This window comes from Numenius arquata, chromosome 16 (assembly GCF_964106895.1).
Source record: "Numenius arquata chromosome 16, bNumArq3.hap1.1, whole genome shotgun sequence".
Taxonomy (NCBI): domain Eukaryota; kingdom Metazoa; phylum Chordata; class Aves; order Charadriiformes; family Scolopacidae; genus Numenius; species Numenius arquata.
In genome coordinates this window covers 12314673-12336160 of record NC_133591.1, presented here as the reverse complement: position 1 = coordinate 12336160, position 21488 = coordinate 12314673, and the positions used below count along the sequence as shown (strand labels likewise).

General features: G+C 38.9%; 1 protein-coding gene across 2 annotated transcripts in view; it reads right to left on the bottom strand.

Moving 5' to 3' along the window:
• Window positions 1-21488, bottom strand: part of CIT (citron rho-interacting serine/threonine kinase) — a 71456-nt gene that overhangs the window by 38629 nt on the left and 11339 nt on the right. The window contains exons 9-17 of one of the 2 annotated variants that reach the window (XM_074159841.1): window positions 17623-17803; window positions 10274-10379; window positions 9260-9403; window positions 7839-7958; window positions 4204-4374; window positions 3895-3948; window positions 3422-3475; window positions 2129-2269; window positions 1632-1757 (exon numbers count right to left, since the gene is read on the bottom strand). In XM_074159841.1, coding sequence (XP_074015942.1) covers window positions 1632-1757; window positions 2129-2269; window positions 3422-3475; window positions 3895-3948; window positions 4204-4374; window positions 7839-7958; window positions 9260-9403; window positions 10274-10379; window positions 17623-17803 — 1097 coding nt within the window. The remainder of the gene's footprint in view (window positions 1-1631; window positions 1758-2128; window positions 2270-3421; window positions 3476-3894; window positions 3949-4203; window positions 4375-7838; window positions 7959-9259; window positions 9404-10273; window positions 10380-17622; window positions 17804-21488) is intronic. The other variant, XM_074159842.1, reaches the window with a different exon arrangement.

Genomic DNA, 21488 nt, shown 5'->3' with positions numbered 1-21488 from the left:
CCATTCCAGTTCTCACTTACTATTCTCTATGTAGCATTAACTTTGTTATTAGCATCGTAGCAATGATTCAAACTTTCAAGCAGCAATAAGTAGCTTCTCTAACTTGTTTCTTGCTTCTTATTTATCTCTCTACAGGCAGATCAGCGGGTACTTCTCAGGTACCGCTAGATGAGTGTACAGGAAACCAAAGCCTTTATTCAACGATTTCCACCTTATTCTATGCAATTCTGTATCTTCAGCTCCCTTCCCACCTTTCTATACCAGGAAAAGTCAAAAGTGTTGAAAATACCAACTTGAGGGCACAAACGGAGAAGTGGAGCAAAAAAGGAAACTGTTGCCCTGTGCTCCCAGGTCAGAGCTACACGGGACTAGAAAAGACTCTGTAGGAGTATTTCTTCAATGTCTGTTTGACTTTCTTATAAGCTACTTTTCTATAGCTCCAACATTCTATCGGAACTCCATGGAAACTATCTATAAGGAGAGCTAAACATATCCCATGGTGTAGAAGAAATAGTCAATATTTCTGCATTCCCTACCAGTTTTTCCTGTCGTTTTCCTACATTACGGAGAATGTAATCAAAACCAAGGAACAATCCCCAGATAAACACAAGAGGCCAATGAAACAATTCAAAGTTTTCCACTATTTCTAAACATAAAGTTGGCTCTGTGCCCAGCAAAACCATAGTCTCCCACTTACCGTGCACTCATGTTATTAAAACAATTTGCAAGAAACAGCACTACTAAACAACTGATTCTACCTTGTCTTGAGAGCACTCGGCCTTTCTGATGCTAAAGTCTATATACGCAGCTACTCCTCAGAACAAGTCTGGGTCACCTCTTGCCTCCAAATTCAGTTATTTATACAATTCCATTTGGTCTTCCTCAGGGGTGTCTATGCTCAGGGATTGCTACCAATAAAAAGTAACCTTTTTTCTTTGTCATATTGACAACACAGAAAGAGAACTCATGAGAAACACAAAATAAATTTCATTATTTCACTATAAAATTATGCTTCCTGTCCCCAGGAAGTGAAAGCATTAGAAACACCCTCAGCTTGGTTCACTTCAACTGACGTACCCACTCACGATAGAGATTTAATAGGTTTAACAAGGAGAGAAACAAGAAATTGTTAACAGAGAAGGTATGTGGGTGAAAATGGATTCCTGACAAATATTATCTTTGGAGATGAACAGTTTAGATGACTAATTTCTCTCTGCTTCAAAATGTAAGCATTTCAAGTAGATCTGACCTCTAAATTCCTTTGCAATTTAGTTTAAAAGCTAGATATCAATGTTTTTATTGTTGCAGTATGCTGTACTGAGAATGTTTTACTTCTGAAACCGCCATTAGGTAACTAATTTAAATATTACAAGCTGACTTAAAAGTGCTCCCACTGAGACGACTAGAATTTTGAAGTAGTATTAAAACTAAAGGCACAGGAGTGAGTTTGTAACTAAAGATGCAAATAGAATTTGAGCACTTAAGCCTTCTCCAGTATGACTGGTACAAGAAACAAATCCCTTTATCCAACAATTTCCACCTTATTCAATGCAATTCTATGTCTTCCGTTCCTTTCCTACCCCTTTCTTACAAACTCTTACCCTTTATCTTTCATTTTCACCTCTGCTCACCAGAATTTTTTCTGCCATCTGTTGAATCTGTTGAGATTTAGTTTGAATATCTTCCTTTAGACGGTTTTCTCTTCGCTCTACAGTCTCTAATCTCTTCACCTGATTCTCCAGAGAATGGCGCCGTTCCTGTAGAGCAATGATTAACTGCCATTTAGGATAACCAACTCCGCAGTATCACAAAGCAATGAGTATCTTCTAGAAAAAGTCAGCTGAAGCAGTCAATATATGCTTGTCTTCTATATTTGAAAACCTCATCATGCCTCAAATCCCTTATGCTAACCACATGTCCTTCTTGACTCCGTACTGAAAATAAAAAGCCTCTCAGTTTTCTTCAAAGAAATACATGCTTTTTAATTAAAAATGGATTAATGTCTAACATCACTTTCCTATGAATAGTTACTACAGGGCTATGAGCTGTTCAGTCATCCAGATGAGGGTTCCTAAACTGGCACACATTCGAATAACTAATTTACTCTAGATAGAGGTCCTCTGCTCACCTCCGCTTCAAGCAATTTCTTCTTCATGCTTTCATTAGAGTCTTCCCGATTCTGCAGTTTCTCTAACTCCTTCTCAGCTCTTTCCTTTGCTTGACGGATATTCTGAAGAAGTTCAGTAGCCTCTGAGCTAGCTTTCACAGCCTAAAGGTCCAAAGGGGGGAAAAAAGAAAGGTATTATAAGAAAAACACATGCGCAACAATTCAGCATGTGAAAAGTTCATAACCTCAAGATGGTCAACATTCTGAATAAAACTGCTACAGAACTTTGGCCTAGCAATCTAAAATTCTGACCACCTACAAACATGTGCAGGAACATACAAATTCTAACTTCTGTTCCACAAATCTTTTCTGTTTCACAAAAAAATGAAAATCCAGGAGATCTAGAAGTTTGTCTTGCTATGCTGCAAGTTTCTTAATGTCTCTGTGTACTCAAAGTAAAGTCTACCCCCAAATTTCAAGCTCTTGGAAAGAGCTCACAAAATACTCTTACTACAATAACCTGTTGGCCTACAGATAATTCCTTAGAATTAATGAAAGGAGAAAAGGGGGGGGGAGATTAAAACATGACTGTTTTTAAATATTAGAAGTACTATTTCGACACAGTTTTGGCCTCTTATTCATATTCTTGATCACTAACCCTTGAAAAGCCCTCTCTCAGAAGGTGCCACGTTTGAAAAGCTCTCTCAGTGGATTATTATGACCACCCCTTACTTTTCTGATGGAAGATGCCAGTAAGAGACATTCCCCCTACTGTTCTTACAGTCCTCTTAAGTGACAAACTGTAACATTAGTTATTAAATACTTCCTTCAGCAAACATTGCAATGGTATTTTAATTTTGTTTGAACCCTTATCATTCCACATTTTTACTGTGAATAACTGAACTGGAAAGTGATTTTGCAATTAAAACAGAGTATACTGAGAGACTAAATTAAGTCCAACGTGTATTTTACTAGTGATCTGAAAACATCTGAACCCTGTCTTTGGAAGCAAGGGACCAGCATATTGCGTACGGCATACCCAAACTGGCCTTTTAAACTAGAATTTCTCTACGCTACTCCAGTTCTGACTCAGCTTCATTTGTAAAAATAAACACTGTTGACATGTCTCAAGAGCCAAAAGCATATTGAGAACACTAATGATTTCAGATACCAGTTCCCACCCCCTTTTCCTTATCATCGCCCATGCTATGACTAATACTATTTTTGAGGATCAAACAAAGTGCATCCCTCCTCTGCATTAAGGTTTCACTGGAAAATCTCGTGGAAAATTCACTTTCACCACCCAGACATTACCTTTGTCAGCTTTTCCTGCAGCTCCTGAATTTTGGCCTGCTGCTCTGTATTGATCTGCGGTTAAATAAAAGAATGGGGGGAAAGAGTGTCATAAAAGCAAAAAGGAAAAAATGCTCTCTCCTTATGATACCATATTTATTTTAATTTACTTCCCAAAAAACCTTTGTTTCTCCCTGTAAGTTCCAACACACCAAAACACTTCTTGGCAAATCTACTCCCATCTTACTAACTTCTGGTTGGTTTCATATTTTGGTCACCAAGTAGATTGTTCAGCGTGAGAGTACTCAGAATTCTTTTTTTCTTTCATTTGCTATTTTTTATTTATAAAGAAAACCATTATGTATCACTAACCTAACTCCAAACTCAGATTACACATAATCTGTGCCTGTCCTTGCCTAGCTTCTGAACACAATCCATTAAGAACAGGATATCCAGACCCAGGAAGCAAACTCCAGGACATGGAAGTAGCATACCTTCTCCAATTTGCAATACAACTCTCCCGATTCATTTTTTCCTTGATCTTTAACCTGTAACTTAAATACAAAATATATAAAAGTCTCAGGAAAAGTTATAGGACACTGGTCTTCTATCCAGTCATCACCTCATGCAATTAAAACACAAGCAGTTACACAAAATATAAATTACATTATTTGCGTGTACAAGTGAAAGACATTTTGTATTGGTTGAACAAATGACGTTAATCTTTAGAGGACACACACAACTTGTGTGTGTGAAACAGCACCAGAAATTCAAGCCCCCCTCTCCCACGAAGCCTAAACTACCTTTTGCAATTTGTTGTGACATTCAGTAGCTTTACGTTTGAATTCTTCAGCTGCCAGTCGGGATTCTCTCAACTCCGATTCATAAAGATCACTACGCCTGCGAGCTGAAATAAGATCCTCTTCTAATTGATTCATCATCAACCTCATTTCTTCTACTTGAGCTTGATACTCCTGTAGTTGTGGTGGAAGGAATAGGTATTACACTTTAGAGGCAACAGGGGAAATAATTGGAACAGCAGATCCCAGAATACTGATTGCAGGCAAGAAGAGCATTTAAGAACATGTGGAAGAAAACTAAAGTACAAAATAAAACAATAAAATAACATATCTATGGCATTCTAGTTTGAGTCTTGCCATTTTCAAGTCAATACCTCATAAAAGTCAAAACATTGACTTTTTGAGTGGCTTCACTGCAGAAACACATAAGTACATCTCCATACAAATGATAAAAATTACTTACATTTCTAATTTCTGAAACAGAAATGTGCCTTTGAGTTGATGTCTCTACTAAATGCCCAGATGCTCCCTCAAGACATATTTTCTCAGGCTGATAACATGACAATTACCACAGATCTGCACAGCTTGGGTAAAAGGAAAGGAGAAGCAGAGGGGTAGCATACTGTGGCTTCTAGCCCTCAGTTACTTTCTCTTGACAGAAAATATGAACTTACAAAAAATTGTCTAAAAATCACATTGCCCATAGAAGATATTGATCTATAAGGGCAGAAATAAGGATTCCCCATGCAGGACACTGCCACATAGGGCATTTGGATGGGGAAGGTGGGAGAAGAACAGAACATTTGAATTGACTCTCTCAGTGGGACTGGGTACTCAAGCTGAGACTAGCTCATGAGGTTGCTGCTTGTATCTTCACTGGAAAAAAGGAATTTAATTATGTTTATGTAGCATTCACTAAGTCCTGTAAGTATACATTTTATAAAATTACTCAAAAAAAGAAAAGTATTTTTATGAAGCTGAGAACAAGTAGAAAACATGCACATCAAGAGCTAGGAAAAAAGATTATGAAGGACTGTCAGTGGGGGAGTCTATCTTTCTTTCCATTTTAATATCATACAATATGCCTGACTACCCCCATATTCAGAAGAGTAACTGTCTCATGACAAAATCAGGTTTGTCATCGTTCCTTCCAGCTGTCTTTAGTTATACAAGTGATCGCATGAACACTGACCCTCGTGTCAGCCTGTTATTCTCCAGCAACATGGAGAGCTTACGCTGATATTTAAAGAAAAGGCCTTTAACAGCTTGCGTTACTGTCAGTTACAGGGAGCATGGCAGAACGGCTCCTTGGTTTGTAATCCCCAAACTGGTTTTCCAGTTCGTAAGGCAGACAGGGGACCTACTCTCTCTTCCCAGTTAGTCCCTCTATGGATGACCTTATTTTCTTGCTGGAAAGAATTAGAGCCTTTTCATAATACATGAGCATACCTTAAGCCAAATATTTGTTTCATACAAATATGCTTGTGAATAAAAAAAGGCAGGACAGTTTGAAGGAGTGCATGTTCTGCTCAGAGATCATAATTTGTTAAGACTTCCTAAAATACTCGGACTTTTTATCAGCAAACACTCGACCGAAGAGTTACAGGTATGACAACAGTTGCCACTGTGAAAATTAGTATTTGAGAAGGGAGGAGAATGGGAAAGGAGAAAAGAAGGAAGAAGAGGAGATAATTAGTAATACTTCAGTTTTTTCTTGTATCTTGACATTTGCAAGACCATCTTTGAATAAATCTCATGGTCAGGTCAGAGGAACAGGCTGCATCACTCAAGGTGACACAGAACAATACCTCTTGCATATGCATTGCTCACAGTTTAAAAAATATCAAGACGTACTTAAGCGCATATTAATGGACAGGCAAAGCTCAGGGCATATCCCTGAAGCAAATCACATCAGGGTAGCTGCATACAAACGAGCAGGCCTTTCAAAAAATATAGATTCTGATTTGTTGCAAGTTCATCCATTCATACAGGCCTTCACCAAGAATGACCAGAACACAGATTTAGTTAAAAATAAAACAAAAAAACACAAAACAAGAACCAAAACCAAACAAAAAAAAACACAAACCCACCACGCTCTTCTATCCAAGTACCTGAGGTTAAGTTGAACCTACAGTCTTGCCCTGGAAATACCAAAAGCCTAATTATTGGTTTTTGAAGATTCTGATTTGCTGCTAATTTTACCGGGTCTCTCTCAAGCATCAAGTTTGCAACAGCAAAACTCTAAGGGACTCTTCGATCTCACCTCCCAGTTCCGTCTGACTTAAAAATAATGATCCCAAGTCTTTAATGGCCAAGGTCCACTTGCTGGAATGAGTCAGCAAAACCATCTCTGCATATTTTGTTGTGCTCTTCTTGCACATGGGTTTCAGATAGCTCAGAAGACCCCCCCCAGACCTGAAAGTCTGCAGAATATTACAGATCCATTTGTTGACCTAAGCAGCATTTTTACGTCATCGAGAATCTTCACAGGCCAAATTAAATGACCCTGGGACAAAATATTTGATTAGAAATTACTTGCATTATTTTTCCTCTGTTACATGCAGTACTGCCTAACAATCTATTGATATTTATCATCGCCAAAAAATGTTCCACATTTTGGTATCTAAAGCAACTTTGCTAATGAAACACCAAAACAGAGAATACTGAGCTTTAGATCCCTTGTATTACATAAAAGAACAATCCAGAAAAATGCTGTAGAGAAGTCTATGGAGGCCTGCTACATCCAGGGGGTTGTTTTTGCATTTCATTACTTTTTACATAAGAGCTGCTCATGTCTGGAGAATTATTACCAAGGTTTCTGGGCTTCCTTGTCTCAAACACTACAAAATTAGTCAGTTAGTGTTTGTTAAGTGCTCTGAAGATGAAAAACAACAGATAATTGCAAAGAATTGTTTGAATGCCATAGCAAATTTCAATTTCTTTTTCTCAACACAATATGTTGCTATTAATTCACAAAACTGAATGGGTTCTGTCTTGTAGACCATTCCAAGTCCTAAAAATGTCCACATTTGTCACCGTATTTTCTTTTAATTTTGACATTTTTTTTCCTTATGAACAATTGTACAGATTAATGAATTTTCAACATTCTGGTGGAAAAAAAGTATGAACATCTATTTGCAAACAGATTAAATTAGGAAAAGAACAGTTAGGCAACACAGATTCCATTTTGAAAGACTATTAAGTATTTTAAATGGCCAGATATAAAAGAAGGAAAAAAAAAAAAACCCACAAAAAATTAAGGCTCAGTTCTCTCCCAGGTGAAGATTCATGAACTTGTTGTGGGATTTGTGTAGCTTGACCATTTATAATGGATAGTTCATTTCTAATGCAGCTTACTACCAAAGCATTGCAACATTCTGCTAAGCTGGTTTTATAGAAAAACTATCTTCAGGACCAGGAAAAGAAAAACTTAAGTTTGGAGTTTGTGCTTACTTGCAATATACACAAAAGTGTAATTTTGTTGCTTCCTGTTTTGTTTAAGAAACCATACGAAAACACACAGATTGGGAGTCATCACGGCCTACCAACATAAAACCTAATCCTGGCAACAGAGCGAGAATATGCCAAGAGTGCCTCTTTGTAGATAGCCCCTCTGCTCCCCGAAGCAGCAGGTGTACCTGTTCTTTGATCTCTTGCAGTTTTCGGCTTTGCTCTCTGATATCATGAAGTAGCTGTAGTGCCTTATCATCTTCCTGAGACACCTCCATCCGTGCCTGCTCCAGGCTTCGCTTTAAGCTCTGCAGAAAGCAAAATGTTCAAGACACAGTCCTTGGTTTTTCAGATGGCTGCATACTAAAGGTCTTTAGCTATACCCATGCCTCCTTGACTGCAGTGAGGCATCACAAAAACCAAGGCACCAATGATGGAACCCTACAGAAATTTATGGCCAGCGCTGCTTCTGTCTGGACAGAAACAGCCCATCTCACAAGGACTGTTTACTCCACTGAAAACTTAGTTCAAATCTCTCTAGTTCGAAACTAGAGACAAAAACCCAACAGAGATCACAAAAGGCATCCATTATTGACAGCACTTATCTATATTTTATCTAGCACTATTAATTTAACCTAGATACAATCCTTCAACTTCATGTTACTAACGGGCTTACTCATTTTTCTTGTTACTGTTAAGTGAGTTAAATCCTTTAATCATTGCTAAACTTCTACAAAGAACAGAAGAGCTGCTTCTGTATCTCACCACACACCTTACCTGCAAATTTTGGCAGACCAGTGGTCCTCCTATCAACTGTATATTTTTCTTCAACAGAAAGACACAAACTTAATTTTATTTATTTACGCCAGTAGCATCTGGTATAAGGAAAATCACTCAGCCTCATTTTAAGTTCTGCTTCCCAACAAACCAACCCCATCAGAAATGCTTTTCAATTCTCTGAAACAGAGTATTGTCTGGATTTTTAGTTCTCGCTACAAGAGAGGAACCGGAATATTATATCCAACTGAAAATACAAAGAGTATTAACTAGAATGAAAATATCCTCACTGGAATCTTGCCAGGACAACTGGGCAGACATTCCAGCTCCCATGAAAAATGCCAAATGATCTTTGAAGGCACATTTTTAAGGCCTCATTTTTATCTTCTATCTGAAAAATAGCACCATCCCTGACACTTTGCTGGGGAACTGGATCAGTCTGAACTGAGAATCCCACAGATGGAGGCAACACCATGGTTTCCTAATCCTCTTCTCCCTGAAGACTTCTGTCTAGGTACTGATTAGGCCCCATCCTTCTCTGGCTAAGAAACCTGCGAGAAGTCAAACACAAGCATGTTCTAGCACAGCCAGTAAGACAAACATCACAAACAGTTTCAGCAAGACCAGGAGAGTAGTTATTCCTGTATGTTCTAAGCACATGACCACGAAACAAAGTTTGAATCAAGCAAGCAGGACTCCGTATACCACAGATATCCTCTCACATATTATTTTCTCTCCATCAAGTACCCCACTAAAACCATGATGGAAGAGAAAGGCAAAGACCACCAGATTTCAGGCCTTCAGAGCTGAAAGGACTGGTGTAAGGGCTCACACTGCATTCTGTGATATAGGTGGCCAGGTCCTGCTCCAGGAGGGATCGCTGGGTCTCAGAGGCTTTCAGTTCCACCTCCTTTTGGCTAAGTACAGCCTCCACCTCTGACACTCTCCGGTGCAACCGCGTCATTTCCTGCTCCATCTGCAATAAATATCAAGAGGTTATAAAGGGGGCTTCAAAAGCTTTGTTAACTGCTACTTTCAGAGCTCTGTTTGTAAGGAATATGTCTCCAAGAGACTTCTAGCTATATATCTCCAAATGGTGTTTAAATTCCGATACCATTGTCTCTGCTCCAGGAATGCACAGTTCTTCTTAAGGACAAGTAGTAAGTCTAAGTCACCCCATTCATTCAAGCTGCTTGTTCATATTCAGTCATTCTTCGAACCCCAGTGAGCAAAGAAGACACAATCATTTTTCACCTGACTTGCAGAGATGGATCACTTTAACCTTATCCCAAATCCATGCTGGACCAGAAGATGGTTTCCCCCCATCTCCTTGTCAGGAAGCAAATGGTCAAATCCAGAACAGAGCAGGGAGAAAAGTAATCGAACTCTCATAAAAGTCTCAAACAAGCAGTAAGTTTTAAAAGACTCCACCGGGTTCCCTTTATTGGAGCACAGCAACTGTTACAAGATGTTCACCATAAGCAGTGACGTGACAACAGTTATGCAAGTAGAAGCTGATGAGTTAGGAAGAGAACCTCAGAACAGTACTGCTGTAATTGTGCGTATGATGAAGAGGCACGGCCTGCAGGAAGCAGCAGTCGTCTATCACGCTGAGAAAAGGACTGTTTAAAATCCAGAGCCGCTTCTTGTTAAGATAAAAGTATCTAGAGCAACAGCATGGCCTAAATTCATCTCCTTTTGTACTGGAGAGGAAGCCACCTCACTGAAGGAAAAGCACTTTGCCCACCACGAGTCTGGATGATCAGCAGCATCTGACAGATCCCTGGACATACAGTGGTTGCAGATTCCTGGAGCAATGAAGATGGCCAATCGCATAAATAAATACCTTGTGACACTTGTCCTGGGCGTCTTGGAGTTCTTTGCTCTTGAGAAGAAGTTTCTTTTCCATGGAGCTGACCTTGGCTGGAGAATCCACACTTGAAAAAACAGATCTAAAAGAGCAAAGCCAAACAGCACATGAATATAGGCAAAAGGTACAGAAATCTGCACTTATGCAGCCTTGCTAAAGTCATTGGGTACTTACTTATATTGGAATAAAAGAAAGGTGCAGCAACCACAGTCTAACAGCCATTGTTTCAGATCAAACATACCATAAAACCTCATGACAGTATATCATTATTAAATAATCCATGTGTACTTCTAGTTACAATATTAATATTTTCCATCAGTGACTTTTCTGTCAGAATGCAAAACAATAAATCACAGCAACATTTTTGCATAACTTGTAGGGATTTATAACAAAAACAAAGCATAAAGTCAACGTAAGCACTTGGAAAGGAAACAAATTTTCAGAGAACTATTTTTCATTTTGTCCTTTCTTTTTGAACAGATTTTTAAATTACCATCAAAGTACAAAAGCCCTGAAAACTTTAACATGTCATAATCTGCACCACAGGAAGAAGCATTTAATATCCTTAGTTACCTTCTGTGAATCAAAATCGAACTGCAACTTTCCTAACCCAATTCGTATAATCCCTACGAACTCAAATCAATATCAATATGATTAGTCACAATGCAGAACTTCAGAGTTCCACTTATAAGTGATTTCTTTCGCGAGACACAACTTAACCGTACTATTCAAAACAATTTGACTCCAGAAAGCTGGGGAAAATATTTACATGTTCTTAAGCTTTCTGTCTAATTGGGACTCAACATTTAAGAAGTTTACAATTTCTGTTCGTCTAAATTCATTATAGAAAAGGATAGGAAGCCGCTCAATGTTTTGGGGCATATTTTTAGTCTTTGCAGTCTTAAATATGTAATTTGCAACCAAAAAATTAAGTACACACATCAAAACATAATTTTAAAAATCACATTCTCCCTCGCATAAAATGATTCAAACTAGATATTTAAGCAGTTAATGATGGAACCAGTGTTAACTGATAGATGAAAACGCCGAAGTACAATGAAGGTGCTAATAAAAGATCATAGAGTCTGCCCACACATTGCTTTCTGCTTCTCCTGGCCACAGTTTGGTATGCAGCCAGTTATCCCCATGGAGAGAAACGAGCTCCGAGCAGCTCTCTGCATATAGCCATACACCCACACACAGCAGCACAGTCTCTTCTTAACACCAAGGAAAGTTTGATTCCATCACCACCATTTTCTGAGAAAAATCTACTCCTTAATCCAAATAGACATGCAGGATAATCACACACACACACAAAAAAAAAAAAAAAGACATGGATTTTTATTAAAATGCTGCAGCAACATATATGTATCAAAATAGATCTTCAGTACCACTGCCTTAAGCAGTCTTAAGGAAAGAAACTGTTTTGATATTAGCAAACAAATAGAGCAAAATCTATCAATTCTGCCTTGAAAGGTCAAATGTTAATATTTCTTCAGAAACCGGATGTGGAAAAAACTTGGAAAAAAGAATCCTGCAAGTCAACAAACCAGATATGATCAGGACTTAATAAAAAACAAATGTTAAAAGTGAATGCTTCTGTAAAGCATTCCTTCAGTCCTGGTCCAATCAATCTGATCCATCAGATTATCATATTTAAAATTCAATTTATAAAGCATGTCTATATTCCTACAGAGGAAAGGCAACCATCTGAGAAAGATGCATACTAAATCCCCTAACAGCTGGGTGTACAAACAAGGCTAAAAATGAATAGTTGAGAAAAGCAGTCTAAAAATACAAATTAAAGCTCACATTAACTAAAACAGACACTAAGGAATCTGCTTTAAAATGTTAATCAAATATATGTAAATAGCTGCAAATGTGTACTGAGAGAAGTCTGAAAATCTTTTTATAATAAAAATTTAGCTTTACAGGTCTGAACTGTACTGGCTAATGCAATTATTTTCTTTTTTTTAAATTATAGTTGCAGCATTACCCATCACCTTTTTACTTTTATTCTTTTCAAATCTGAGGCATTACCTAAGAAAACTCTAGCCAGTTCCCACAGACCTGCTTTTACTTGCTGCTTCTATTTCACCTTCCCAACAGGGCTCATTTTATTTGTTATTTTTGCTTATTTATTTCTTTGCTATTAAAAGCATCAGAGCCTAATATCACAGGCACCATTTTGCATTTCACAAATGTCTTCTAACAAGCCAGCCCAGAGCATCCCTGTGCACTGCAGCCCTGGAAGGAAGAGGACGACTCCAGGCGAGGATCCTGAGCTCTGCAAAGCCCCGTAGTTGAGGCAGGAGGGCTGGGACGGGACAGGGCACAGGAGATTCCCACTGCCCGAAGTTTGAATTTCATGAGGTGACTGTAGAGGGAGCTGCTTCTCAGGGTTGGTGTCGGTTTTGTAAGGAAAAAGAAGGCTACAAACTAGAACTACAAACGGGAGGAAGAAATTCCTTAAAAATATATGTGCTGGTCACACGATGATTTTCCTGCCATGGAAACAGTAAATCTTATTCCCAAGGGAAGCTGATTTCAGTCAGCCCTGGACACACAGTTTTTAAAAGACATCCTTTCCCAGTAATGCTTTCCTGTGTACAAATTATATTAGAACAACTTCATGAACATCCATACAACCTTCAAAGTATCAGAAAGGGGGCAGGTGGAGGAAATCAAAAGAAATGGAATAGCGACTAATCTAATAAGCCTTGTCATGGTGATATAAGCTCTCAACACAGCATGACAAGGTGGAAAATACCCACACTGCTGGGGCACTTACATTCTTCCCCAGTCAGCATCATCTCAGAAATTAAACACATTAAATCCACCATCAAAAGCCATGATGCAAAGCTATCATTCAGGTTGGTACCATCTCCGAGTATTTCATTTAGTTAACTGCTACATCTGGATCAATTCTCTTAGCACAACAGAGCCGTTTCTGCTGTTTCCTCTGAAGCGTGAAAAAAAGATTAACAAAAGGTAACCAGCATACATCAACAAGAAAATTCCAATAATAAATTAAAAATACCCCAAAGTCAAGTCTATAGTACCAGGAGCTGATAGCACTAGCTGTGCCAATTGACTTTCAAAAGCAGCACTGCCTGCATGACTAAAAATCAAGTTAACTTAGAGCTGACTAGCCAGTGATTTCACAGCTAGATCAGCAACAGCCTCAACCAGCACAATTATCAGAAATGCTGCTACTTGTGTAAAAGCTCCTCCGGTCTTAACGTGGCTGAGACAAAGAAGAAAAAAGTATTAGCAGAGGAAAAGCTATAAGATGATTCCAAGGTATCAAATTCGTATCTAACCTCTCTCGTGCATCATACCTCATACCTTCCTTTGTCCTTTTATGCCACTCATAAACCCCCAACTCACCTGTGCTTCTTCCTTCTCGCGACGATTAATGCCATCTGTCCTAATCCTGGCCCCCACACAACATGCCTATAATCTCATCCCCCGTCCCTCATGCTCTATTCTTTTTAGCTTTATACTCATCTGTACCTTCCGCCCCCTCGTAAATGCTTGCTCAGGCCTAAAAAAAAACCAACCAAAAACAAACAGTGATACCATCAATCTGTGAATAGAGCTAGCTGAAGCGAAGCGTATTTTTGGTATGCTCATCCTCTGCTTCCTCTTTAATCTATCTTTGGTGAAAGAGTTTACCAGAACCCGACAAACTGTTGGAAGAAAGCCGTAGTCCTTCTTTTCGGAAGAATGGCCCATTTTAAATCTCAGTAATGATAATCACAAATCCATATCAAATCTTGAAATTAAAAATTAAATAAATCTTGAAAAATACCACTTCTTAGGAACTTACGGAAACAATTTAGACCATCTACCAAAGCCTCACAGACCACAATTCAAGAAGTACTAGGATTACATTTATTATATTCTGACAGATAACTGAGATTAGGTACTAGTTCCACTGTCAACCTTACCTGGGAATCTCTCTCTAGGTTCTGGTTTAGCAAGTAGTTTGTATTAACCTAAGTTTTGTATCAGAAGTAGTCAGGCCCCTTTAGCTCCTTACTCCAGCCTAAGAGAGGACAGAGGCAGGCAAAAAATTACATTATAAACATTTTTTTTTAATTAGGTATTTATTTTTATTAGGTATTTGGGTATATTTTATTAGGTATTTATTTTTATTAGATATTTTGGTATATTTGGTTAGCCCTGGATTTATAATGTATTTATCTTATGCCCTAGGGCTTCTGCTAGTCACCTGCAAAGGACAAGAAGAATTTTCTTTCACCACTTGATGCATATTTCTGGCATCTAAGGGTTTTTCTCATTTGTTCTAAGCACTGGAGATCAGCCACGGTTAGGGACAGGAAGTAAGGTGGGGCTGGCTTTTAGTGGAATTAAACTCTCAGTCGCCTGTTATCTTGTCACAGTCACACACTGGCAGCCAAACCAGCAGCCAGATTTGCAGTCAGACAGGCTCTGACTATCTCCCCCAAATCAAGGATTCAGAGGCCATGATGGAAGAAGGAGTTGGCTGGTCCTTCTCTGCAGCCTGATCCCGGTTCTTGGAATCATACAGCAGACGTATTTAACAAACACTTTGGTAGTACAGGAACCTATGACATAAGCAATGCCCTTGATTTCTCCAAATCGCTCCCTACAACACATCATTCTCATGCCTTTCACTCTTTTGTTACAGGGTCACAAATTCTTCCCAAAACTCATAATATGGGACAACATACAGAACATTTTCATGCAGTGGATCCTTCTAAACTACACACTGACTATACAATTTCTGGCAACGGGTCCAAGTGACTTAGGTGGCGCCTTCTAACCCTAAGTGGTTGGGAGAAAGAGGAGAATGGAAAAAAGAACTTCGTTTATCCTTCTTCTGTGCAATTTTTTTGAACTGCTCTTTCTCTGAAGAATTTGAAATTCCTAGCTCAGACATGGCTTCTTACCGTCCAGTGAACAAGGGCAAGAGCATAACCCTAAACTTCAGAGCTCGGCAGCCCTCAAATGAAAAGCAGTGAAAGTTTCAAGGACTATGTTAATGGCACTCTGCAGTTGCCTGGCCTAACTGTGAGCAGCACTAGAGGCATCGGAGCTCTCATGCTGCAGGCACAGGAAAACAGATCTGCATCACTTAGCAACCATAAGGTTAGACTTTCGGAGGAAAGATTTTTAAGAAGAAAAATTCTGGACTGATAAACTTAATTACCTAGGACATTCCAGAGGAGACATCCCAAGATTCACAACAGATAAGCCTATCCCCCATTTACTGTTCTCTTCCCCATCTAGAATTTGATATTCACAAGCTAGTGTGGACCAAAACAGTACTTTATTTCCTCAAGTAAAACATACAGCACACAATATTTTATAAGTAAGAAGTTATCTTTATGACCCAGTGTTGCATTGATAATTGAGAATAAACTAGTCACTGCATTATTTAAATACAGATATTTTCAAGTCTCCAAACTCTTTGCCATATTTAAATCGCCTTCTTCGAACAAAATGCAAGTATTTACTGCTGAAAATATCAAAGTGCCTTTTTTAAGTTCTCATTCAAAAAAAGAAACCACTAAGATCTACTTAATTTTCCCCCAAATAATTTTAATATAAGTACATGATGCCTTTCTGTTCCAGCTCAGGAAAAAACAGGCCACACCAAGCAGAAATTTTACTTCAGTCAAAATTTCTCCAGAGCACATAAATCTCTATTTAGCTTTGCCATCTCCCTTCTCACCTATTACAAAAATTCAAATAGAACTTCAATGCTTCCGTACTCGCCCCACTAAGAAAGCGTATCAATCTATCTGCTGTAACAATATTACTTTTCAGCCCTCAGCCTCCTGCACAGTTACACCACTGCTCCTGAGACTTTACCTCACGCTCCTTTTCAGTTCTAGTCCTGGGCCCCGATTACATATATATTTTTACCACACATCTGTGGTCACTGTTGAACCTCTTCTGACTGTTACATGAATGGTCATGTAGCCTTGACAGATAGATTGCAGTTCCCCAGGCAGAAAAGATAACACCATAAGTTATTTCACTTCTAAATCAAGATAGAAAAATGGAACGTTTTATCTGTAGATACCTGGGGTTAAAATCTATTTCTGCTGACAATATTAGATCATTTCACCAAAAGAATACTTTTTAGTTGTTATGTCCTCTCCCTTCCTTCCTCTTTTGTCATAAAAGCAACTCAGCTGAGGAGGGACAATCAAAGATTCCCTTTTTATTACTGGCATAACCATCATATAACCTTGATTCACGGTGTGGGCAAGATCAAAGATGTCAAGAGTATCACCAGATTTGATTATACACTTACCGCAGAGTAATTATCACAACCAATATGACAAAAAAAAAAAAAGAAAACAATTAGACAGATTGACAACCAAGTCCCTTAAGGGAACTCACTAGCAGCAATGAACGATGGTTGACACGAAAACACAGCGCCTTAGTGCATTGAGTCAGTAATCCAGCTAAAGCCATCGCATTCCTGAGAGGCCTCATGATACTGAGGTAAGGACTTCTCAACTTAACGTACTGCACTAACACTTTTTCAATAGCTCTGTCATCAGAAACTAACCACCCACTACACCAAATGGTTTATACCATACTATTTATATGCTGCTTTTTTCACCGACTCCATTCTCTCGGAAAGCTTGTTTTCTTCCAATTGAAAACCATTTTTTCTAGATCTTTACCTCCCTCCACAAACACATACCCTGCATACTTCATCTGAACCTCCAGTCTCTTAACACACAACACAGCAACCTCCAGTCTTCGTATTTAACTTGACCCAACGGCACAGAGTCAGCTGCTGGGAAGCTCCTTCTCTTGTTCACTGACCCATCACTGCACATTCCCAGACCGGTGGAGCTCCATTTCTGTGGATCACTGATTCAGCTTTACACAGCCCCAGCACTTGGTGCCCACTCTCTGACCCAATAAAATAACATCCCCCCCCCTTTTCCATCTCCGAACTCCTTAGTATTCTCCTTCATTCAGGGATCTGCAATACCAGCAATGCAATCACCTACTGCTCCCTGCTTAACAGGAACAACTAATTCAAAGTATTTGAACAACAATTTTAACAATAACTGTTTCAGAATCGGTCTTTCCATTCCCTTCCCTCCCCCTCATCCCAGAAATAATCACAGAACGGTAGGAGATGCACAAGCCACAGCAGCAACAGATAAAACCAGAATCTGGCAGCTTCCCTAAAGCAAAGTACAGGCCAGTTAAAACAGCTTTTCCCCCCACACAGCATCCTCACTGTAACAAACCTTCGCATTTTTCCAATGCTCCTATCCACCTAAGCAATAATTCCTACTTACTCTGATCTGAGGATCCCTAATGCCTTGATGAATGAAAACCCCACAAACGGTAAATCTTCACCGGAGAAGCCTGCTGGGTTCAACTGGCACGTAGAAGATAAAACCCGCGAATTCTTCTCTGGTTCATCAAAATTTGAGGTGTCATCATCAGACTTGAGAGTAGGAACGAAGGGGGGAGGAGCTGGTCAAAAAAAAAAAGCAAGAAGAAAAGACAAAATTCAGCTACAGTTCACTCTGCAACAGTCTCACTCATTCAGTGCTTGCAATGGCACTGCAGCTCCTGCTTTTAATCTTGCTAACACAAGCAGACTGAGCTGCTGCTCTCAAATCGTATTACAGCAACAAGAGATTAACCCTTAAGCTACCAACATGGCTACCACTCTGCAGGCAGAACGTCTCCCACACTGATTAAACTGGCTTTTTGGTTAGGGATTTGGGATTGTTGGGGTTTTGGGTGGGTTTTTTTTCAGGTTAGGGGTTTTTTTTTAAACACAGACATTGAATCAAATCAAAGCACCAGGCTAAGAAAATTATTACTGTAATATAGCTAAAAGTAATACAATTTGGATTCATCTAGAAAATGTCTCCAACCTCTTCAATTAGTGACACTACATGAGAATGTAGCCTGACCCTTTGCTAGTCAGCTAAGGGATATATCTACCCTTTAATGCTACCAAGAATCTTCCCAGCATGGGCTTCTAATCAACAGCAAACTGGTCTTTCTCCTGGAAGATTCTACAAACTATAGCTACTAGAAGCTTATTTGGTCTTTAGGAAGGGAAGAAATATCAGTAAGATTTTATTTCTCTAAAAGAGCTTGCTAAAGATCTGGAACTCTTGTTGGGACACCACTGCAGTCTGGCTCTGATACAATCAGCTCTGAAGAGAAGTATAAATAGCAGGAATTACAAAGTATTTCTTACTATAATTTCTAAATCGGTACCACTTAACTTGTTAAGCAGTTGTTTAATTTCAGCTGATTCTCTCGCATTTGCTTCAGTTTAATTAACCAACAGAACAAAAGAACAAGTTCTTCTCAATGATGTGCAGCACCCAAGCTACCTGCTGGCTTGGCTACGTGTGTGAAAGGAATGAATGCAAAAGCCTGCTGTGCCATTCCTACCTCATTAAATCCCGGGTTTTAGGAGGTTTATTTATTTATTTATTTCATTACTCAGGTGCTCACTCACTGCAAAACTACTAATCTCTTTTTTTGCTCTATAGAGGAGACAGCTCTTCAGTCAGCGACTAGAACACAGCCCATTGTCACAAGCTGATGAAAGTGTAGTGTGCTAAAACCGTTACCATGGATCCAGTATAGATCTCCTGTAGCTGAAGGGCTGATGAGAATTGAAGAACCGGGAACAAACATCCCAACCCCTGCAGTGCAGGCTCCCTGCTCCTCGCTCCCTGCATGCTCGGGAGTTTAACCCTACCTGCCTGCAGTCGTGACAGATGCTGATGCTTATCTGACTGACACAGGCAGAATGAGTCACGGCTGGAGCTTGCTAGCTCCCTCTAGGTTGCCAAAGCCTTTCACAGCCCGCTTTTTAACTCTTAATTCTCTAGGCAAACGTACACTTAAACTACCCACCGGAGCAGCATTAATAGCCAAAAAAAAATAAAAATCAAAAAATCAGTCTGTATAAAGCGGCAAAACCCAGCTCCACAGGCAGGCTTTGTTAGCAGCTCCCCCAGGAGTCGTTCTGACGCCGCTCCCCAGCAGGGAAGTGAGGAGAAATTCCATGAAGCGGCGAGGATGCTGCTCACGTACAGGAGTTCCAAGTACATTAGAATGAGATAAATGGGGAAAATACACAAATTAAAAAGGTTCTGTAGTAAGCAGTTTTACTTACTGGCTCCAGAACATTTAAGTTTTCTGTCAATATCATGAATTTATTAATTTCTGCTAGTTTATTGGTTATAATATAAATTTAGATACAATATAATGCTGACATTTATGTACTGTAAACATAATTTTGGAATACAGATTGTTGATTCGGAGATGTATTTTTTTAAAAATTCACTTAATGTTAGGACAACGTCCAGCTACTTTTTCATATGCTCTCAATGATTAAAACCATAGAAGCAACAAAAAACAGTTTGTAAATATATCATCTGTAACGCAAATAAAAGCCTGAAGTTACAGATAATTCATAGCAGAGGAGGATAAGTTCAGGAATTAGTATTTTTTCATTTAGGACCTCTGCTGTAAGAACTTTGCCCGTCCTCTTACAGGAAGGGGTTGCTGTGGGGTTTTTAACATTGTCTTTGAAGGCAGATACAGTCTATGTGGTAAAGTAAGAGAGAAAACAGCAAAGTATTCACTCCGTCTGGGGAAGTCTAGAATCTTTCTTAAAGAGATAGCAAAACCCAACATAACTGCCTTTTTGTAATGGACTAACCACCCTGTTACATACTCTTCAGAGTCTGACAGGTAACTTCAGCTTCAAAAGAGATCTAATGCCTTACTCCTCACCAGAAATTAGCTAAGAAGATCTTAAGAGTCATCTTCAAGCTCTTGCAATTAAAAAGAAAGTCTTTCCTCTTAGCAACAATAAGAATTCCTAGTCAAACCTCGTGCTTAAAAGAAAAGAGAATTTAAATATACCTAAGATCAGCATGCACGTAGAAAGATGAAAAGCGCTCTATAGGGGCACAATGGATGCAAACAGATAAAACAATGTGAGACAGAGAAAACTTTTGGGGCTGGTGGGGAACTAGTCTAAAGAGCCCAGTGTTTGATGCTACAGTTTCCTCTACCGTTTAATAAAAGGTATGTGTGTGAAATGAGAAATTGTGAACACTAGATTAAAAAATAATGAAAAAATCATTTGCCCTCTATTTTGCATTCACCAAAAATCGATGACTAACAGTCCAAAAACTCTGCAACTTCGCAGTATAACCTTGTTCCAACATTTGTATCAATTAATAGTAGCAACTAAAAAGAAAACTTTGAACAGTCATTCAACAGAAACACCTCTAGATGTTAAGTAGTTCTGAACTGTCAGCCGTGACAGAAAATGAGAAGCAGAACTTCTTCAGAAGTTTCAGGACACTGGAGGAAAACTCACTTTTAGGAGTAAGAGGGAATACCTTTGAGAAAAAAAAAAGCTGGATCCACTCTTTCTGATTTAATTATTTGGTAGCTTCTTCATAGTCCTTTACTCCTAAAACAAATGAGTCCTTTGTCTGATGTCCAAAATATCTACAGAATGAACATAGTCATCTTGTAAAAACAAGCTAAACCACATGAGCAATTTTATTTTCAAATGTGGATCACATGGTGACATAATCTCTAGTTAAATTATTATTTCTTGCTTAAAATCAGAGGCCTGTCACACAACTATAATATTTTCAGAACAAGATGGAGACTGGTGAATGCAAATACATTGATGTGCTTATCAGTTGCTTCTTTAAAGGGAAGAATCCTTTAGCAGAGGTCGAGCTTAGCCCCTGAGAAGTCAATGTTAAAACCACGCCATCACACCTGACAAGGTGAAAAATCTGCACTTTTTTCAGGCTCACCCAAAAGGGAGGCAAAACTATTACTCAAAAAGACAGTAAACCCGGTGCTTCTACCCATACAAACTGGTTGGGTATAAAGACCTCTTTTTGCCACCAATATGTTACAAACGAACGTACATGTTCTGTTTACCATTTAAAGTATCTTGTAGAGAACGGCATGTTTTAAAAAAGCCAATTGCTTGCCTAGATACCTCCCCACTTGTGGAAGGATGTAACCCTCTTCCATCTGTTCCAAAGAATGACTTTCAGAGGAAAAGGGGGTGTTGTAGGTTGCTAAGTTTAAAAAAAAAAAAGAAAAAAAGAAAAAAACCCAAAAATCAAAACTACCACACATATAC